Raw genomic sequence first — 17,743 nt, 5'->3', positions numbered from 1 at the left:
TAACTTTCTGGGGGTAGACGATCTCCTCTCTGAGTAAGGTGTTATCGCCTGCGTTTCGGTCAAACAGGCCCCAGTCCATCTTCAGGTCCCACACCAGGGTGTAACAGGAGCTGACTATGGAACAGCCAATCAGCAGGTAGAAGAAGATCTTAGCTTCGTTGTGACTCGCAGCTAGGAGAGAGGCAGTTTGACACCAAAATATTAAAAACACAAACACATTGACACGGTCAAATGAATAAGTGTGTAAACATAGTTTAATCCTCATTAAACACCAATGGTATTCACTAAGTTGATGGCTTATTTTTAGGATAATGTTTTTCAGCTTTGTCATTACATTTTTCTCAAAAGTTTATAATCTTATTCAATTATTTGATATATTTGACATGTGATAAGGTCACACAGAGGGCCAAATATGATTAAATACACCAGTGATAATCTGAGGTACCCAAAAGAGCCACTAGATATATTATGCTAGGTTATATCAAATCCTTGAAAGAAACCAAAATTCTGGTACTTTACTGGTAAACTTCTAAAGTTTCCAGTAATATACCCTCCCTTTGTAACTGTACTAATGTCTGAGGAGTACACTAGTAAAATACAGTATCACGACACTCACAATTCTCTTTGTGAGTGCTGTACAGGGCAGCGAAGGTGACCACGAAGAAAGTGGTAGAGTATTTCCCGGCGTTGACCAGGTGAGGGAAAGCCCGTTTGGAGTCACGGTAACGGCGCAGGCACTGCACGAAGCGGAACCACGCCGGTAGACACTGGATCACGGCCCGCACACCGTACGAGTAGGAGTGACACACGCCTCCACCTATCAGAATACACATGGATTATAAATTAACAGATCAAATCATGAGCACGTTATATGAGTAGGAGTGACACATGCTTTCACCTATCAGAATACACATGGATTAGAAATTAACAGATCAAATCATGAGCACGTTATATGAGTAGGAGTGACACATGCCTCCACCTATCAGAATGATTATCAATCAACCAATAAAATCCACCAAATATGTTCCATTGAAATTCCCCTCTGTTGGATGGATTAGACATTTTCTTTATAGGAATGCAATTCAATATACACAAATGACTTGAGTTTAAAATGGAGTTGACTCCAACACTTCTCACCTGCAATCAATAACATAAAGGTGATAAAACATGTGTTGGAACAGGGTTAGGTGGTGGTGTGTATGTTTGTTTGGACTGGATAATGTTTGTTGTGTTTGCATTGTGTGTGTGGACTAGGCTATGTTTGTTTGGACGAACGTCTTGAGGGTATGTTTAGTGTGGGCTAGATCAGGCTGTAGGCTTGTTTTGGCTGAGCTTTGTGTGTTTGGATAAGGCTGTGTTGAGTTGTGTTGTGTTTAGTTGTGTGTGAGAAGGATATATATACAGACAGAGAGAGGAGAGAGGGACAAAGGAGAGGAAAGAAAAATAAAAGTAACCATCAGAAATAAGAAAAGTCCAAATTGAAGGTCTGAAACTAACAAGCTTATTTTCAATGGAGCTTGGAGTGTGTATTTGTGTCTCAGTGCTTGTATGTTGGCATGTGTATGTGTGTGTATCCATGTGTACTCGTATATCCATTGCTTACTGTCCTGCAGTAGCCCGTCCTGTTGCTTCCAGTCGAGCTCGAAGCTGTAGAAACAGATGAGGTACTCCAGGTCCATCAGAACCACCCCTAGAGAGTTGAGCTGGTCAGCCAGCCAGAAGTCTGCAAACTCTACCCTGTGGAACGGGGCTGTCACCACACGGAACTGGAGGAGAGGGAGGGGGGGGGTCAGAGAGAGAGAGAAGAATGAAACAGAGAGAGAGAGAGAGAGAGAGAGAAACAGAGAGAGAGAGGGGGAAACCGAGAGAGAGAGAAACCGAGAGAGAGAGAAACCGAGAGAGAGAAACCGAGAGAGAGAGAGAGAGAGAAACCGAGAGAGAGAGAAACCGAGAGAGAGAGAAACCGAGAGAGAGAAACCGAGAGAGAGAAACCGAGAGAGAGAGGTAGAGAGAGAGAGGCAGAGAGAAAGACAGGGGAAAAGAGATAACTATATATTACTGTTCAGGATACACCACTTGTCAACATCAAATGTCAATATTTTTCCCCCATCATGATGCCAAGCACATTGAGACATGTTCAGCAGCTTTCTGAGCGTCTCACCAGCAGTTTGAGGAGCCAGAAGCGTGACTTGTAGTAGAGGGTCTTGAAGGGGTTGATGAGGAAGAGTAAGAAGAAGCCGTAGAGGACCAGCGGGTTGGCCTGCATGGGCACCAGAATGGATTTGGAGAACAGACAGGAAAGGATGCTCACACACCACAGCACCCCCAGGAAACCAGCAATCTATGTGGAGGAGAGAAGAGAGGTTAGCCGGTGTTGGAATTTGATTGCATTTTCAATCTATTACTGTGTCATTCCATTCTACTGCTTATTGATTTGGCAACAATTGATGGCTAATTTCACATCAATAAAGCTAGTTCAAATTTGAGACAAAGAAAGAGAGAGAGATAGGGGTAGAGAGATGCGGGAGAGAGAGCGAGAGATAAGGGGAGAGAGAAAGATAATTCAAGCAAATTACTTGATACTAACGTGAAAAGATAGATTCAGTAACATGACAGTAAATGTGAACACAAACAACCACATAGGTACAACTAATATCCAGAGCTGTATGATTAAAACACAATCAGTATCCAACCACTGTATAGAGCCCCAAACTCCTACCTCAAAGAGGTGCTGGTGGGAGAGGTTGTTGCGTGGGTTGAGCTCGAAGATAAGCACGTGGTTAACACCTGCCTGGCGCCAGCCGTACGTGTTGATGCCCAACAGGAAGAGGAACTCGATCAGCAGGAAGCCGCCGCGGTAGATCCTCACCAGTGGCCACACGTTGGCATTCTCTATCACAACCGCAGCTAGCAGGCAGGACGGTTAATAACACATTCATAACATATTAATAACACAATAATGGCAACTTTGTTGATAACTGAGCTATCAAACCCTGAACTAGAGGACTAGGGCCTGTATGAAATAATGAGAATTGGGAAATGTGAAAAATCGACATAGAAAATCTCACTATCAAGCCAATCTTTTCACATTGTAAAGCGCTTCACACCACCATGGTTTAAAACCTGTGTTAGAGCTTCAGTAAGACAGAGGGTAGGAGGAGAATAGGGGAAAGGCAGGGAAGACAGGTATACCTGTGATGACGACGGTGACCATGAGGACTAGGAAGACTCCACAGTACAACCCAACCCTAAAGGTGGTCCACGCCGGAGCAGGCTGTGCAGCACCCAGTGGTGGCACTCGTAGCCTCTTCATGGCTCGCTGTCTGTCTCCTCCCTCCAACTCTTGTGTTACCAGGGCCTGCGAGGAGAGAGATTGTGTCACAGCTAAAAGACAAAAACTGAAATGATTATAGTACATTGCTACGAGCTAATACTTCTCATTGATAAGAGGGGAAAACAAAATGGCTGTCCAGTACCTCAGTCTCAGAGATGAGCTGGGTGATCTTCTTGCAGGTGTAGAAGGGGGCAACCTCCACATGGGCCACGCGCCAGTCGGCCCCCCGCGACGTCTCCAGGATCTTATCATGCTTCTTCAGGATTTTACGGAAACCTGTGAAGTTCAGATTCTGGGGAGACGAGAGGAGAAACAGTTGAATGGTTATAAGTAGGAGTCTCTCAGATTCTTTTTTTCGGATCCCTCAGATATATTTTTTGTTCGTACTGATATGACAAAACCTGTTGCAATTGATCAGGTGACACAAACAACAAGGTTAGGCTTAGCGGTAGGGTGTCTAGGGTTGGTGTTTAGGAGCTGGTAACTAACGCTGGTAGTTCTGCAGCAGGATGAGGTAGTAACCAGGAACAGTGTATAGGAGGTAATATCTAAGGGTAGTATCCAGGGTTGGAAATTAACACCAGCCAAATGCAGGTAGATCGTCATTGGCGGGTAAGAATGTCTATTTCACCAGCCAAATTGGAGGGCGGTCACAACATTTAGGATTATACTTTTTTTTATCCGAAGCCCATATGTGGAAGTTGGACAAATTGACAAGGCAGGCTACTAAAACGTGACTTTGTCGTGACTTTTTCTTTGGCAAGTTACATCGTTTTGTTCACATGCTAGGTTGTTTTTCAACGTTAGAGTTTGCTGCAACTTTCTGCTGCTAGGAAGACATCACAGTCTGATATTTTTTTCATCACAGACAAGCAAGTGTGAAAGTTACCATGGTTACGGCCCTTAAAGGAGGCAGCTGAACATTTGTCTCACCTAATGATTGTGCTCGATTAATAATGAATCACTCTCAAAAAACATTTATCCATTAACTTTGTCATTAATCTCGTAGATGTACTTGTGTGCTTCTACACTGAACAAAAATATAAACTCAACATGTAAAGTGTTGGTCCCATGTTTCATGAGCTGAAAGAAAAATATCCCAGATATGTTCCATAAGCACAAAAAGCTGATTTCTCTCAAATTTTGTGCACATATGTGTTTACATCCCTGTTAGTGAGCATTTCTCTTTTGCCAAGATAATCCATCGACCTGACAAGTGTGGCACATCAAGAAGCTGGTTAAACAGCACGGTCATTACTAGGGTTGCACATTTTGGGGAATATTCAGAGGTGGAAACTTTCCGTGGGAATTAGCGGGAATATGGGAAATAACGGGAATATATGGGAATTAATGGAAATATGCAAATTAATATTAACACCATTTAAATGTAGATGGTTTTTGCATTGGATATATTTACCATATCATATGGAGACAAACATACATACCTTATCATAAGTAGACATATTTGCAAATAATTAAATCCTTCCAATAGAAATTTTAAAAACAATTTAGTTAGGAATTGAACTTTAATTAAATGAGTTGACTCTTCACATGGGATGATTTCACTGAACAACAAAAGAAAGGGAATATTGAATGATCCCAATGATCCATCGCATCTCCCAAAAATGTTTTCAACATACATCTGTAAAATGATAGTGTAGAAACTAAAGCTTTGGTTGTTTTCCTCTCAGGCTTCCATGTCTTCTCCCTGGACCTCCTCAATGTCCACCTTTCATTTTGTTTTATTTCACCTTTATTTAACCAGGTAGGCCAGTTGAGAACAAGTTCTCATTTACAACTGCAACCTGGCCAAGATAAAGCTAAGCAGTGCGCCACAAACACAGAGTTACACATGGAATAAACAAACGAACAGTCAATAACACAATAGAAACAAATCTGTATACAGTATGTGCAAATTAAGTAAGGAGGTAAGGCAATAAATAGGCCAATAGTGGCGAAGTAATTACAATTTAGCAATTTACACTGGAGTGATATATGTGCAGATGAGGATGTGCAAGTGGAAATACTGGTGTGCAAAAGAGCAGAAAAACAAAAACATATGGGGATGAGGTAGGTAGTTGGATGGGCTATTTACAGATGGGCTGTGTACAGCTGCAGCAATCGGTAAGCTGCTCTGACAGCTGACGCTTAAAATTATTGAGGGAGGTACAAGTCTCCAACTTCAGCGATTTTTGCATGTCATTACAGTCATTGGCAGCAGAGAACTGGGAGGAAAGGTGGCCAAAGAAGTGTTGACTTTGGAGATGACCAGTGAAATATACCTGCTGGAGCGCGTGCTACGGGTGTGGCTATGGTGACCAGTGAGCTGAGATAAGGCAGGGCTTTACCTAGCAAAGACTTACAGATGACCTGGAGCCAGTGGATTTGGCGACGAATATGTAGCGAGGACCAGCCAACGAGAGCATACAGGTCGCAGTGGTGCGTAGTATATGGGACTTTGTGACAAAACAGATGGCACTGTGATAGACTGCATCCAATTTGCTGAGTAGAGTGTTGGAGGCTGTTTTGTAAATGACATCACCGAAGTCAAGGATCGGTAGGATAGTCAGTTTTACGAGGGTATGTTTGGCAACATGAGTGAAGGAGGCTTTGTTGCGAAATAGGAAGTAGATTCTAGATTTAACTTTGGATTGGAGATGCTTAATTTGAGTCTGGAAGGAGAGTTAACCAGACACCTAAATATTTTTAGTTGTCCACATATTCTAAGTCAGAACCGTCCACAGTAGTGATGCTAGTCGGGAGGGCGGGTGCGGGCAGCGATCGGTTGAAGAGCATGCATTACAATTTACTAGCATTTAAGAGCAGTTGGAGGCCACGGAAGGAGTGTTGTATGGCGTTGATGATCGTTTGGAGGTTTGTTAACACAGTGTCCAAAGAGGGGCCAGATGTATACAGAATGGTGTCTTGAACATCAGACTCTGAAGCCTCATCTTCACTCTCACTTTCCAACCTTGTTGAGAATGGCTCGTTGTCAGGCTCAAAAAGCCTAAAATTTGCCCGGATGGCCACTATTTTTTGAACCCTTGTATTGGTCAGCCTGTTGCATGCTTTGGTGTGTGTGTTCCCAAACAAGGACCTGTTGTGCTCTGAGGCGGCTGATGTTGGTGGGATCTGGAGGATAATGAAGGCAACAGGGCAAAGAGCCTCAAATCCACAAAGTCCCTTCCACCAGGTGGCTGATGAGATATGTTGGCACGGCTGCCATATTGCATCTCCATCCCAAAGTCCTTGCTTGGAAGTGTATTTCGCCAGACTGCCAAGAACCTTGCCCTCATCTAGGCCAAGGTGGCGAGACACGGTAATGATGACACCATAGACCTTGTTGATCTCTGCACCAGACAGGATGCGCTTGCCAGCATACTTGGGGTCCAACTTGTACGCTGCGGTGTGTATGGGCTTCAGGCAGAAGTCTTCATGCTTTTTGATGTATTTCAGAACGGTAGTTTCCTCTGCTTGGAGCAACAGTGAAGTGGGCAGGGTATGGATTTCTTCTCTTATATCTGCAAACAGAGTCTGAACATCAGACAGGATGGCATTGTCTCCCTCAATCCGTGCAATGGCTACTGCTACAGGTTTCAGGAGTTTCAGGCTGCTTAACACTCTTTCCCAAAATACATCATCCAGGAGGATCCTCTTGATGGGGCTGTCCATATCGGCAGACTGTGATATGGCCATTTCTTGGAGAGACTCCTTCCCCTCCAGGAGACTGTCAAACATGATGATAACACCACCCCAACGGGTGTTGCTGGGCCGCTTCAATGTGGTGCTCTTATTCTTCTCACTTTGCTTGGTGAGGTAGATTTCTGCTATAACTTGATGACCCTTCACATACCTAACCATTTCCCTGGCTTTCTTGTAGAGTGTAACCATTGTTTTCAGTGCCATGATGTCCTTGAGGAGCAGATTCAATGCATGAGCAGCACAGCCAATGGTTGGGATGTGAGGGTAGGACTCCTCCACTTTAGACCAAGCAGCCTTCATGTTCGCAGCATTGTCTGGCACCAGTGCAAATACCTTCTGTGGTCCAAGGTCATTGATGACTGCCTTCAGCTCATCTGCAATGTAGAGACCGGTGTGTCTGTTGTCCCTTGTGTCTGTGCTCTTGTAGAATACTGGTTGAGATGTAGTTAATTATTCCTTGCCCAGGAACATTCAACCACTCAGAGATGATTGCAATACAGTCTGCTTTCTCTATGATTTGCTTGACCTTCACTTGAAGGCGAGTATGCTGGTCAAAGAACATTCAGAAATCTCTTCCAATACACATTGCCTGTGAGCAGAGGTGAACCAGTTGCATACACACCTCGAGCATTCACCAGCATTTATCTGACTATGTTCCTCCATTGAGTCAAAAAAACTTCTAATTCCAGGAGGACTATGAGCTGTTGCTATCAATAAGGTGTCTGATTCATAATTTTCACCTCAAATAGAAGTAGATGGACTTTTGTCAGAGGTTGCTTGTTGTGAGCGCTGAGGGAACTTGATGCACTTAGCCAGATGATTCTGCATCATTGTTGCATTCTTCACATATGATTTGGCACAGTATTAGCAAATGTACACAGCTTTTCCTTTTCATTAGCTGCAGTGAAATGTCTCCACACATCAGATAGTGCCCATGGCATTTTCATGTGAAGATTAAGGAAAATACAATTCCATGTACAGATAAATAGTTAAGCAGTTAGATCAAACAACTCCTTTGTAAGATACATGTTTTAAAATGAAACATGTATTGAAACAGGTGAATGAACACTCCTCAGTTAGCAGGTTCAAGCAAGCTAAAACCCACATGGTAGCAAAAACTAACTAGCAGAAATTGTTAACAAGTTAGAAATGATTTAAAAACACCTTGCTGTAGGCTACTATTTACTAGTTAACAAAAAAGTATGTATGTCATAAAATATCCACCCCACCCTGTACTGTAATCAAAACTTACCAGAAAGCATATAGTCCTTGTCTCAGACAGTGTAGTAGTGTGGGCTCAATAGCATCTCATTAGTGTGCAAGATCTTGAGAATCAGCTGTACATGCGATAGAAGAGTGCACTGCACAGGTGATGTAAGAATGCACTGTGCATGCAGAGGGTTGCAATTCCATTGAATTGGGGATAATTTAAACAAAATATGTCACTAGAATTGCCTTATGTGTATATGTGGCAGGGCAGGCACTTTGTTGATGTTCAGTTGTAGAACTGTTTATCTGTTTTTAATATTGGATTTAAAAATATTTATTTTAAACATAATTGGTTAAAAGACGCATGTCACAAAAATGAAATTAAGCAATATACCCCATTACTTCTTACTAGTAATAGTTTAGAAACATTAGGAAGGATGACCATCAGTTTTGTTGTAGTAACAAGAAAAAAACAATTGCCTGGTAAAAAATCTACCTGCCACCAAAAAGTTCATTTCCCACCCTGGTAGTGTCTAATAACTTGGTAATTCTGCAGCAGGATGAGGCTGAGGTAGTATCTAGTGATAGTGTCTAGGGCACAGGAGGTTGGTGGCACCTTATTTGGGGAGGACAGGCTCATAGTAAAGGCTGGAATGGAATAAATGGAATCAAACTCATCATTTAATACCCTTCCAGTCACTTCATTCCAGTCACTATTATGAGCCTTCCTCCCCTCAGCAGCCTCCTGTGATCTAGGGGTAGTGTGTAGGGTTTAGGGTACTAACCTGGTAGTTCTGCAGCAGGATGAGGCTGAGGTAGAACTCGGAGAAGGCCAGCTGCAGGTCCTTGATGTTGCGGTGTTTGCAGCGCTCCTGCTGGGACAGGTGGAACACGGCCTTGCGACGGCGACGGAGGCCTTGCATGCTGCTTTCCCGCTGGGCATCCAGCGACGACTGCAGCTCATTTTGGAGAGTGGCGAAACGACGCTGGGCCTCGGCTAGCTTTTCTGGAGAGGGGGAGAAAATAGGGGGAGAGAAGAGCCAGAGACAGGAGGAAGGGTCATGGGAAGGAGAGAGATGGAGATTGAGTAAGAGAGAGGCAGTCTGATTTGGTCTCTGTTGCCTAACTGTTGGTTTCTGGCAGGGAGATTCACTCCCTAAGGGTTTAAATGTTTGTCTTCTGAACAGATGGGCCTTTAGTGGCCTAGGCCAGTAGTGGACAGTGGAGGAGCGTGTAACTTTTTGCTAATCACGCAATGTGAATGTGCTGTAGTTTTTTTGTACAATCGTAGAAACGGCTAGCTAACTAGAGAGACACACGTTGTTTTGGTTATATGAGGTGCAGGACGACATAAATGAACAACATAAATGACAACACATTGTTGTACACAATTGTACAGTTACCTGAGTAGAATGTGTTGATTTTGGCCAGCTCCTTCTCGCACGCCTGAAAGAACTTCTCCTCAAACTTGGCATAGTATCTCTTGACTGTGTCCTCGTCTGTGACTGGAAAGAACGAGGTGTTATTCATCTGATCTCTTACAGAAAAGCTGACGAATTTTCAAGGGGTTTGCAAATGTCTTTGAGAGCTTGCTATTTTTGCCACTTGTGATATCCCATTAATTTCACATTTGATGTATTTCAACACAAGCACCCCTGGTTCAACCATCTAGTCAACTAAATCAGCAAGCCCTTGTTTAGTGGGAATCCATCAAACATGTTTAAAACGACTGGATCCCTAAGACTGTGTTGAGAGAGGCCGTCTTAAAAGATGCGGTTAGTTATTTTGGAGACTCCGCTTTGAGCAAGGCTTCTGTACACACATGACACAGTTATTACTTAACCTCTCTTGGCTTATTCAGCACATTCAGGTGGCACAACATTGTGAAGAAAATCTATAATGAACAATGTGTCCAGCCCAGCACCAAAACACTGGATTCAACTAATCAGTCTTGTGGATTAGTTGAATTGGGTGTTTAAAAAGAGTGACGCATGTGAGACCAAACCCTGCACACATTGCAGTTCTCTAGGAACGCCTAAAATAATTGAGAAAGTGCATTATGTGCCTTGATACACTGCCACCTCACTCCTGTAATACCCCAAAGGGCCACCAGGAGGAGCCACGGCAGAGGGCAGGAGCCCGCAGGTTGGTTCCCGGTAATTCCCAATGTAACAGAAGTAGGTTAACTTACTGTAGGGCTATGGGTAGTCCAGACAGGCACCTCTGACTCAGTGTCTGACGACTATCCGTGAGTCAGAACAGCCAGACTCTGTAGTCAGGAAAAAACTGGGTGGGTGTCTGGGATAATTCAAGGAGTCACTTTCACTAACCCCTTACAAGCTCATGTTTTATCTGGAGCATTTGAGTAAGGATAAAACAAAAGGACTGGAGTTGTGGAGAATGCTGACCCCATGTATGGTGCATTCGGAAAGTATTCAGACCCCTTGACTTTTTCCACATTTTGTACCGTTACAGCTTTATTCTAAAATTGATTAAATCATTTTCTTTTTACCTAATCAATCTACACACAATACCCCATAATGACAAAGTAAAAACCGACTTTTAGACAATTTGCCAATGTATTAAAACATTTTTTTGTTGTTGTTGAAATATCACATTTACATAAGTATACACCTTTGCCAGTGATTACAGCCTCAAGTCTTCTTGGGTATGACACTACAAGCTTGCCACACCTGTATTTGGGGAGTTTCTCCCATTCTTCTCTGCAGATCCTCTCAAGCTCTGTCAGGTTGGATGGGGAGTGTCGCTGCACAGCTATTTTCAGATCTCTCCAGAGATGTTCGATCGGGTTCAAGTCCAGTCTCTGGCTGGGCCACTCAAGGACATTCAGAGAATAGTACAGAAGCCACTCCTGCATTATCTTGGCTGTGTGCTAAGGGTCATTGTCATGTTGGAAGGTGAACCTTTGCCCCAATCTGAGGTACTGAGAGCTCTGCAGCAAGTTTTCATCAAGGATATCTTTCTTTGTACTTTACTCCGTTCATCTTTGCCTCGATCCTGACTAGTCTCCCAGTCCCTGCCATTCAAAAACATCTCCACAGCATGATGTTGCCACCACTGTGCTTCACTGTAGAGATGGTGCCAGGTTTCTTCCAGATGTGACGCTTGGCATTCAGACCAAAGAGTTCAATCTTGGTTTCATCAGACCAGAGAATCTTGTTTCTCATGGTCAGAGTCCTTTAGGTGTCCTTTGGCAAACTCCAAGCGGGCTGGTCATGTGCCTTTTACTGGGGAGTGGCTTCTGTCTGGCCACTCTACCATAAAGGCCTGATTGGTGGAGTGCTGCAGAGATGGGAAAACTTTCCAGAAGGACAACCACCTCCACAGAGGAACTCTGTCAGAGTGACTATCGGGTTCTTGGTCACCTCCCTGACCAAGGCCCTTCTCCCCTGATTGCTCAGTTTGGCCGAGCGCCCAGCTCTAGGAAGAGTCTTGGTTCCAAACTTCTTCCATTTAAGAATGATGGAGGCTGTGTTCTTGGGGACCTTCAATGCTGCAGAAATGTTTTAGTATCCTTCCCTAGATCTGCGACTCGACACAATCCTGTCTCTGAGCTCTACGGACAATTCCTTCAACCTTATTGTTTGGTTTTTATATATAGATAGGTGTGTGCCTTTCCAAATCATGTCCAATCAATTGAAGTTACCACAGGTGGACTCCAATCAAGTTATAGAAACATTTCAAAGATGATCATTGGAAACAAGATGCACCTGAGCTCAATTTCAAGTCCCATAGCAAAGGGACTCCATACTTATGAGTGAAAGGTCTGAATACTTATGTAAATGTGATATTTCAGTTGTATATTTTTTTTATAAATTTGCCTAAATTTCTACAAACCTGTTTTTGCTTTGTCATTATGGGGTATTGTGTAGATTGGTAAAGAAAACAATGAATTTAATCCATTTTGGAATAAGGCTGTAACTTAACAAAATGTGGGAAAGGTCAAGGGGTCTGAATACTTCGGAATACTCCGAATGCACTGTATTAAAGGAATATTTCTTTCATTAGTCCACTGTTGATACGGTCACACATTTTTGTTGCATGTCAGCAAATACAATTTTCAAGATATAGGACTTTCAAAAAGCAAATTGTAACTTGCCATATCATGAAAGTGTTCTTCTGATAACTCCAGATGTATTCCGGTATCAGTTTCTAAACTACTGCACGTAATCCCATGTAGGACCAAAGATGCTGAACTGAACTTGAAATGTGATAGGCTGGGAGAGGCTGGGAGGATCTGGACATACTGGCCTCTTTATATGGGTCTATGACTGGGACTAAATCCACAGAATCTCATAATAGGCAAGAGGACAAGGATTCATCATCCTAATAGCCCTGCATCAGATGAGAAACTCTAGATTCATAACAAAAACTGCTCATCCTGCTTTCTGCAGAATGAGCCAATCATGAATACATTACACATGCGAGGACTCATGTGTTCAGACATTTGCAGCGAAAGTTAATCACTGGTCTGCAAAGTTTTGGGACCAGAAATGCTATCTGGAGTCACGCGGTGAGCGAGTGAGAAAGAGAGGCCATCGTTAGAGCCTGAAACCACTGGAGGAGGAAGAGAGAATGGGTAGAATGATGGATGGGTGCAGATGAATATTAATAGCCAAAAAATACCACTCAGAACGCTCCTTCTGGAACGGTACGCCTGAACAGGATGTTAAGTCTGTGTTAGTGCCGTTGGTAAGTCTCCAAATATCCCTTTACTGGCCTTTCAGACTGTTTTGCACCGTGTCTTTCCCTCAGTGAAAAGGTCAGAGAAATGTAATAGGTCTGAATGTAAACATTTTCACAGACTCCATAAAGGATTTTGACAAAGTGTTTTTCCCTGACTGTTCTCCAAGCTTTGGTGAAGTCTTTAGTCCATTGGGCTTGATTGAAAACCCGAAGAGAGACAAAACAAGTTCAAAGTAGGGAGAAATGATACTTCACATTGATGGATAATGCCATGATTTTATCATTTTTATTCACATAAATGTATGTGTTATGACTCCAGTTTCAATATACAGTGACACATGCTGACCAAATGTGAGTGGGGACTTTCCAAAAGAGTTGTTGTGAGTCTGTAGATTAAATACAGCTCATTTTATTATGCTATTATTATGCTATTTTATAGCAGACAGAGTGATCCTGACACAGGCTGAATCATGGACAAAAGTATTACTGTTTTCCTCAAAATGTTCCTTTAGCAACTGGACAAGGGGGCAGATGATATTGTCACAATACCAACAATCTTAATAGGCTATAGGCCGTCCCTGCTATACCCACTCAATAAAACACTTATCCGGTGTGATGTTGTTTATCAAGTTGAACTCCGGATTTGATCAAGGTTGTCAACTGCCCCAGGGAATGGCAACAGCACTAGTAATGCATCCCAGATGTTAGTGTAGTACTGGTTTGACTGAGTCAACCCCTATATAAAACTAAAACTGGTTTAGGTAACTCTATATAGCTGTATAGAACTGGGTCACTGGGGCCGACTGGGCCCTGAGGAGAGCTGACTATATTAGAGAGATACCCTGTAACCAATCTATGCACAGCTGGATGACACACTGACAAATCACAGAGGGGAAACATTGGTCTATTTTTTGATGTTTCGGTTTCCAGAAAGATTAGCCTCATGACAATTTCAGTATTTTAACATTTGCCTATCAGGCTAGAGTTGAAGAAAGCAATTCTGCGCCATTTCTATGCACACAGAATGGTTTATAAAAACATTAAAACAGTTTCGACAGAGTGGGCAGACTATGATGATGGTGCCAGTGAAGTCAGACTTGTGAGAATGCTGGTAAGGTAAGTGACATCATGGCGTCCGTGTGAAAATGAACGGGTGAAACCGACCTCACAGCTCCGCAAACATCAGCCGTTTCGGAGGACCATCATTAACTTTTCAATTACATTCAATTTGGCCTAAAATGGCCCTGTGATTATCATCAGTCTGCCATGGCAAATAACAGGTATGGACCAACCATTGAGGAAGTCGACTAAACCATTATAACGTTTCTGCAACTACCTCCCCCGAAAAAGCAACGTTTGAAATATTTTCTATCCTCTTGTGGCTTTGAGTCAGTGACTCTTATCGCGCACGCACACACGCAGAGCTACGTTATGGCACAAAAACAGAGATAATCAACACACCCCTACACATACATATTTATAAACCACAGCCATTCAATTCAGTAATTAACCACACATGGGTAGGCCACATCCTCGCTCCCGTTCTCGCTGATTCTGAGAGACACACACATACACACAGAGACCACACCAATCAATAGAAAAAGTGCATGACTTCAGATATGAAGTTATTGTTTAAGCCACAGAGATCCTATTAAATTACTAGAGGGGTTATGTCATAAACCCTCAAAAATCACAGAATGGGGTGAAAATGGCAGACTTATTGGTATTGAATTAGAGGTCGACCATTTAAATCGGAATGGCCGATTAATTTGGGCCGATTTCAAGTTTTTGGACACCGATGGCCAATTACATTGACTACCTGTTATGCGAGTGCAGCAAGGAGCCAAGTTAAGGTGCTAGCTAGCATTAAACGTATCTTATAAAAAACAATCAAATCTTAACATAATCACTAGTTAAACTAGTAATATCATCAACCATGTGTAGTTATCTAGCTTGTCCTGCGTTGCATGTAATCGATGCGGTGCCTGTGAAATGTATTATTGAGGGCCTCCCGGGTGGCGCAGTGGTTAAGGGCGCTGTACTGCAGCGCCAGCTGTGCCATCAGAGTTCTGGGTTCGCGCCCAGGCTCTGTCGTAACCGGCCGCGACCGGGAGGTCCGTGGGGCGACGCACAATTGGCCTAGCGTCGCCCGGGTTAGGGAGGGCTTGGTCGGTAGAGGTGTCCTTGTCTCATCGCGCACCAGCGACTCCTGTGGCGGGCTGGGCGCAGTGTACGCTAACCAAGGTGGCCAGGTGCACAGTGTTTCCTCCGGCGCATTGGTGCGGCTGGCTTCCGGGTTGGATGTGCGCTGTGTTAAAGAAGCAGCGGCTTGGTTGGTTGTGTATCGGAGGACGCATGACTTTCAACCTTCGTCTCTCCCGAGCCCGTACGGGAGTTGTAGCGATGAGACAAGATAGTAGCTACTACAACAATTGGATACTACGAAATTGGGGAGAAAAAGGGGTAAAATTCAACAAAAAAAAGAAATAAAGAAAAAAAGAAAAAAAAAAGAAATGTATTATACTTTGCCAACGGGTGATTTAACATGCGCATTCGCGGAAAAAAGCACCGTCGTTACACCAATGTGTACCTAACCATAAAGACAGCCAACTTCGCTAAACGGGGGATGATTTAACAAAAGCTCATTTGTGACAATGCACGAATGTACCTAACCATAAACATCAATGACTTTCTTAAAATCAATACACAGAAGTATATATTTTTAAACCTGCATATTTAGATAAAAGAAATCCAGGTTAGCAGGCAATATTAAACTAGGGAAATTGTGTCACTTCTCTTGCGTTCATTGCACGCAGAGTCAGGGTACATGCAACAGTTTGGGCCGCCTGGCTCGCTTCGAACTAATTTGCCAGAATTTTACGTAATTATGACATAACATTGAAGGTTGTGCAATGTAACAGGAATATTTAGACTTATGGATGTCACCCGTTAGATTAAATACGGATCGGTTTCGTATTTCACTTAAAGAATAAACATTTTGAATCTCCAATATTCCCAGGTAAGAAGTTTTAGGTTGTAGTTATTATAGGACTATTTCTCTCTATACCATTTGTATTTCATATACCTTTGACTACTGGATGTTCTTATAGGCACTATAGTATTGCCAGTGTAACAGTACAGCTTCCGTCCCACTCCTCACCCCAACCTGGGCTCGAACCAGGGATACATCGACAACAGCCACCCACGAAGCATCATTACCCATCTCTCCACAAAAGCCGCGGCCCTTGCAGAGCATGGGGAACAACTACTTCAAGGTCTCCGAGCGAGTGACGTCACCGATTGAAACGCTATTAGCGCGCACCCTGCTAACTAGCTAGCCATTTCACATCGGTTACACCAGCCTAATCTCAGGAGTTGATAGGCTTGAAGTCATAAACAGCTCAATGCTTGAAGCACAGCGAAGAGCTGTTGGCAAATGCACGAAAGTGCTGTTTGAATGAATGCTTACGAGCCTGCTGCTGCCTACCACCGCTTAGTCAGACTGCTCTATCAAATCATAGACTTAATTATAACATAATAACACAAATAAATACGAGCCTTATGTTAAAAGGAACCATATGTTATGTTAAAAGGAACCAACAGCTTTCATATGTTCTCATGCTCTGAGCAAGGAACTTAAACGTTAGCTTTTTTACATGGCACATATTGCACTTTTACTTTCTTCTCCAAAACTTTGTTTTTGCATTATTTAAACCAAATTGAACATGTTTCATTATTTATTTGAGGCTAAATAGATTTTATTGATGTATTATATTAAGTTAAAATAAAAGTGTTCATTCAGTATTGTTGTAATTGTCATTTATTACAAATAGATAAATACATGTAAAAATCGGCCGATTAATCGGTATATGCTGGTCCTCCAATAATCAGTATCGGCGTTGAAAAAAAATCATAATCAGCCATTTTGCCACAATCATGCACAAAGTAGATGTCCTAACCGACTTGCCAAAATCATAGTTTGTTAACAAGAAATTTGTGGAGTGGTTGAAAAACGAGTTTTAAATGACTCCAACCTAAGTGTATGTAAACTTCCGACTTCAACTGTATTTGCTGGTCTGTGGTGTGTAATGAGGAGCAACCAGACGCTGCACTTGAAACATTTAGGAAACGACTTATTCCAGTTACTAATGAGCACACACTCATTAAGAAAATGACTGTAAAAACTTAAATCCAATTGGATTGATGACGAATTGAAAAATTGTATGGTTGAGAGGGACGAGGTAAAAGGTATGGCAATTAAGTCTGGCAGCCCAATTGATTGGCAAATATACTGCAAATTAAGAAATCATGTGACTAAACTAAATAAAAAGAAACGACACAATTAATGAAAGATAAATTATATAAAGAATGATAGTAAAAAGCTTTGGGGCACCTTAAATTAATTTTTGGGGAAAAAAGCCAACTATGCATTTATTGAATTAGATGGCTCATTCATCACAAAGCCCACTGATATTGCAAACTACTTTGACTTTTTCATTGGCAAGATAAGCAAACTTAGGGATGACATGCCAGCAACAAACACTGACACTACACATCCAAGTATATCAGACCAAATTATGAAAGACAAGAATTTTACTTTTGAATTCCGTAAAGTCAGTGTGGAAGAGGTGAAACGATGTGACATGCAAAATAGCATTGTATCTGGTCAAACGCATTTTTTTCCAGGAGTTTACTAAGGGTTGGTAACAGGCTGATTTGGTTGGCTATTTGAGCTATTGCCACTTCTATTTGCCACATTGTTTGCACATCGTTTCACCTAGCGACCGTGTC

The 17,743-nt window shown here is 42.6% G+C and overlaps 1 protein-coding gene across 1 annotated transcript in view; it reads right to left on the bottom strand.

The window, feature by feature from the left end:
- The window catches only part of LOC139376002 (xenotropic and polytropic retrovirus receptor 1 homolog), a 46,147-nt gene that overhangs the window by 6,722 nt on the left and 21,682 nt on the right, over positions 1-17,743 (bottom strand). Inside the window, exons 3-11 of the mRNA XM_071118022.1 lie at positions 9,649-9,750; positions 9,031-9,251; positions 3,477-3,626; positions 3,193-3,358; positions 2,720-2,907; positions 2,162-2,341; positions 1,604-1,766; positions 617-817; positions 5-171 (exon numbers count right to left, since the gene is read on the bottom strand). Of these exons, the coding sequence (XP_070974123.1) occupies positions 5-171; positions 617-817; positions 1,604-1,766; positions 2,162-2,341; positions 2,720-2,907; positions 3,193-3,358; positions 3,477-3,626; positions 9,031-9,251; positions 9,649-9,750 (1,538 nt within the window). The remainder of the gene's footprint in view (positions 1-4; positions 172-616; positions 818-1,603; positions 1,767-2,161; positions 2,342-2,719; positions 2,908-3,192; positions 3,359-3,476; positions 3,627-9,030; positions 9,252-9,648; positions 9,751-17,743) is intronic.

The sequence above is a fragment of the Oncorhynchus clarkii genome, chromosome 20 (assembly GCF_045791955.1).
Source record: "Oncorhynchus clarkii lewisi isolate Uvic-CL-2024 chromosome 20, UVic_Ocla_1.0, whole genome shotgun sequence".
NCBI classification, from domain to species: Eukaryota; Metazoa; Chordata; class Actinopteri; order Salmoniformes; family Salmonidae; genus Oncorhynchus; species Oncorhynchus clarkii.
The sequence above is the reverse complement of the archived record's forward strand: the minus strand, read 5'-3'. Positions and strand labels throughout refer to the sequence as shown.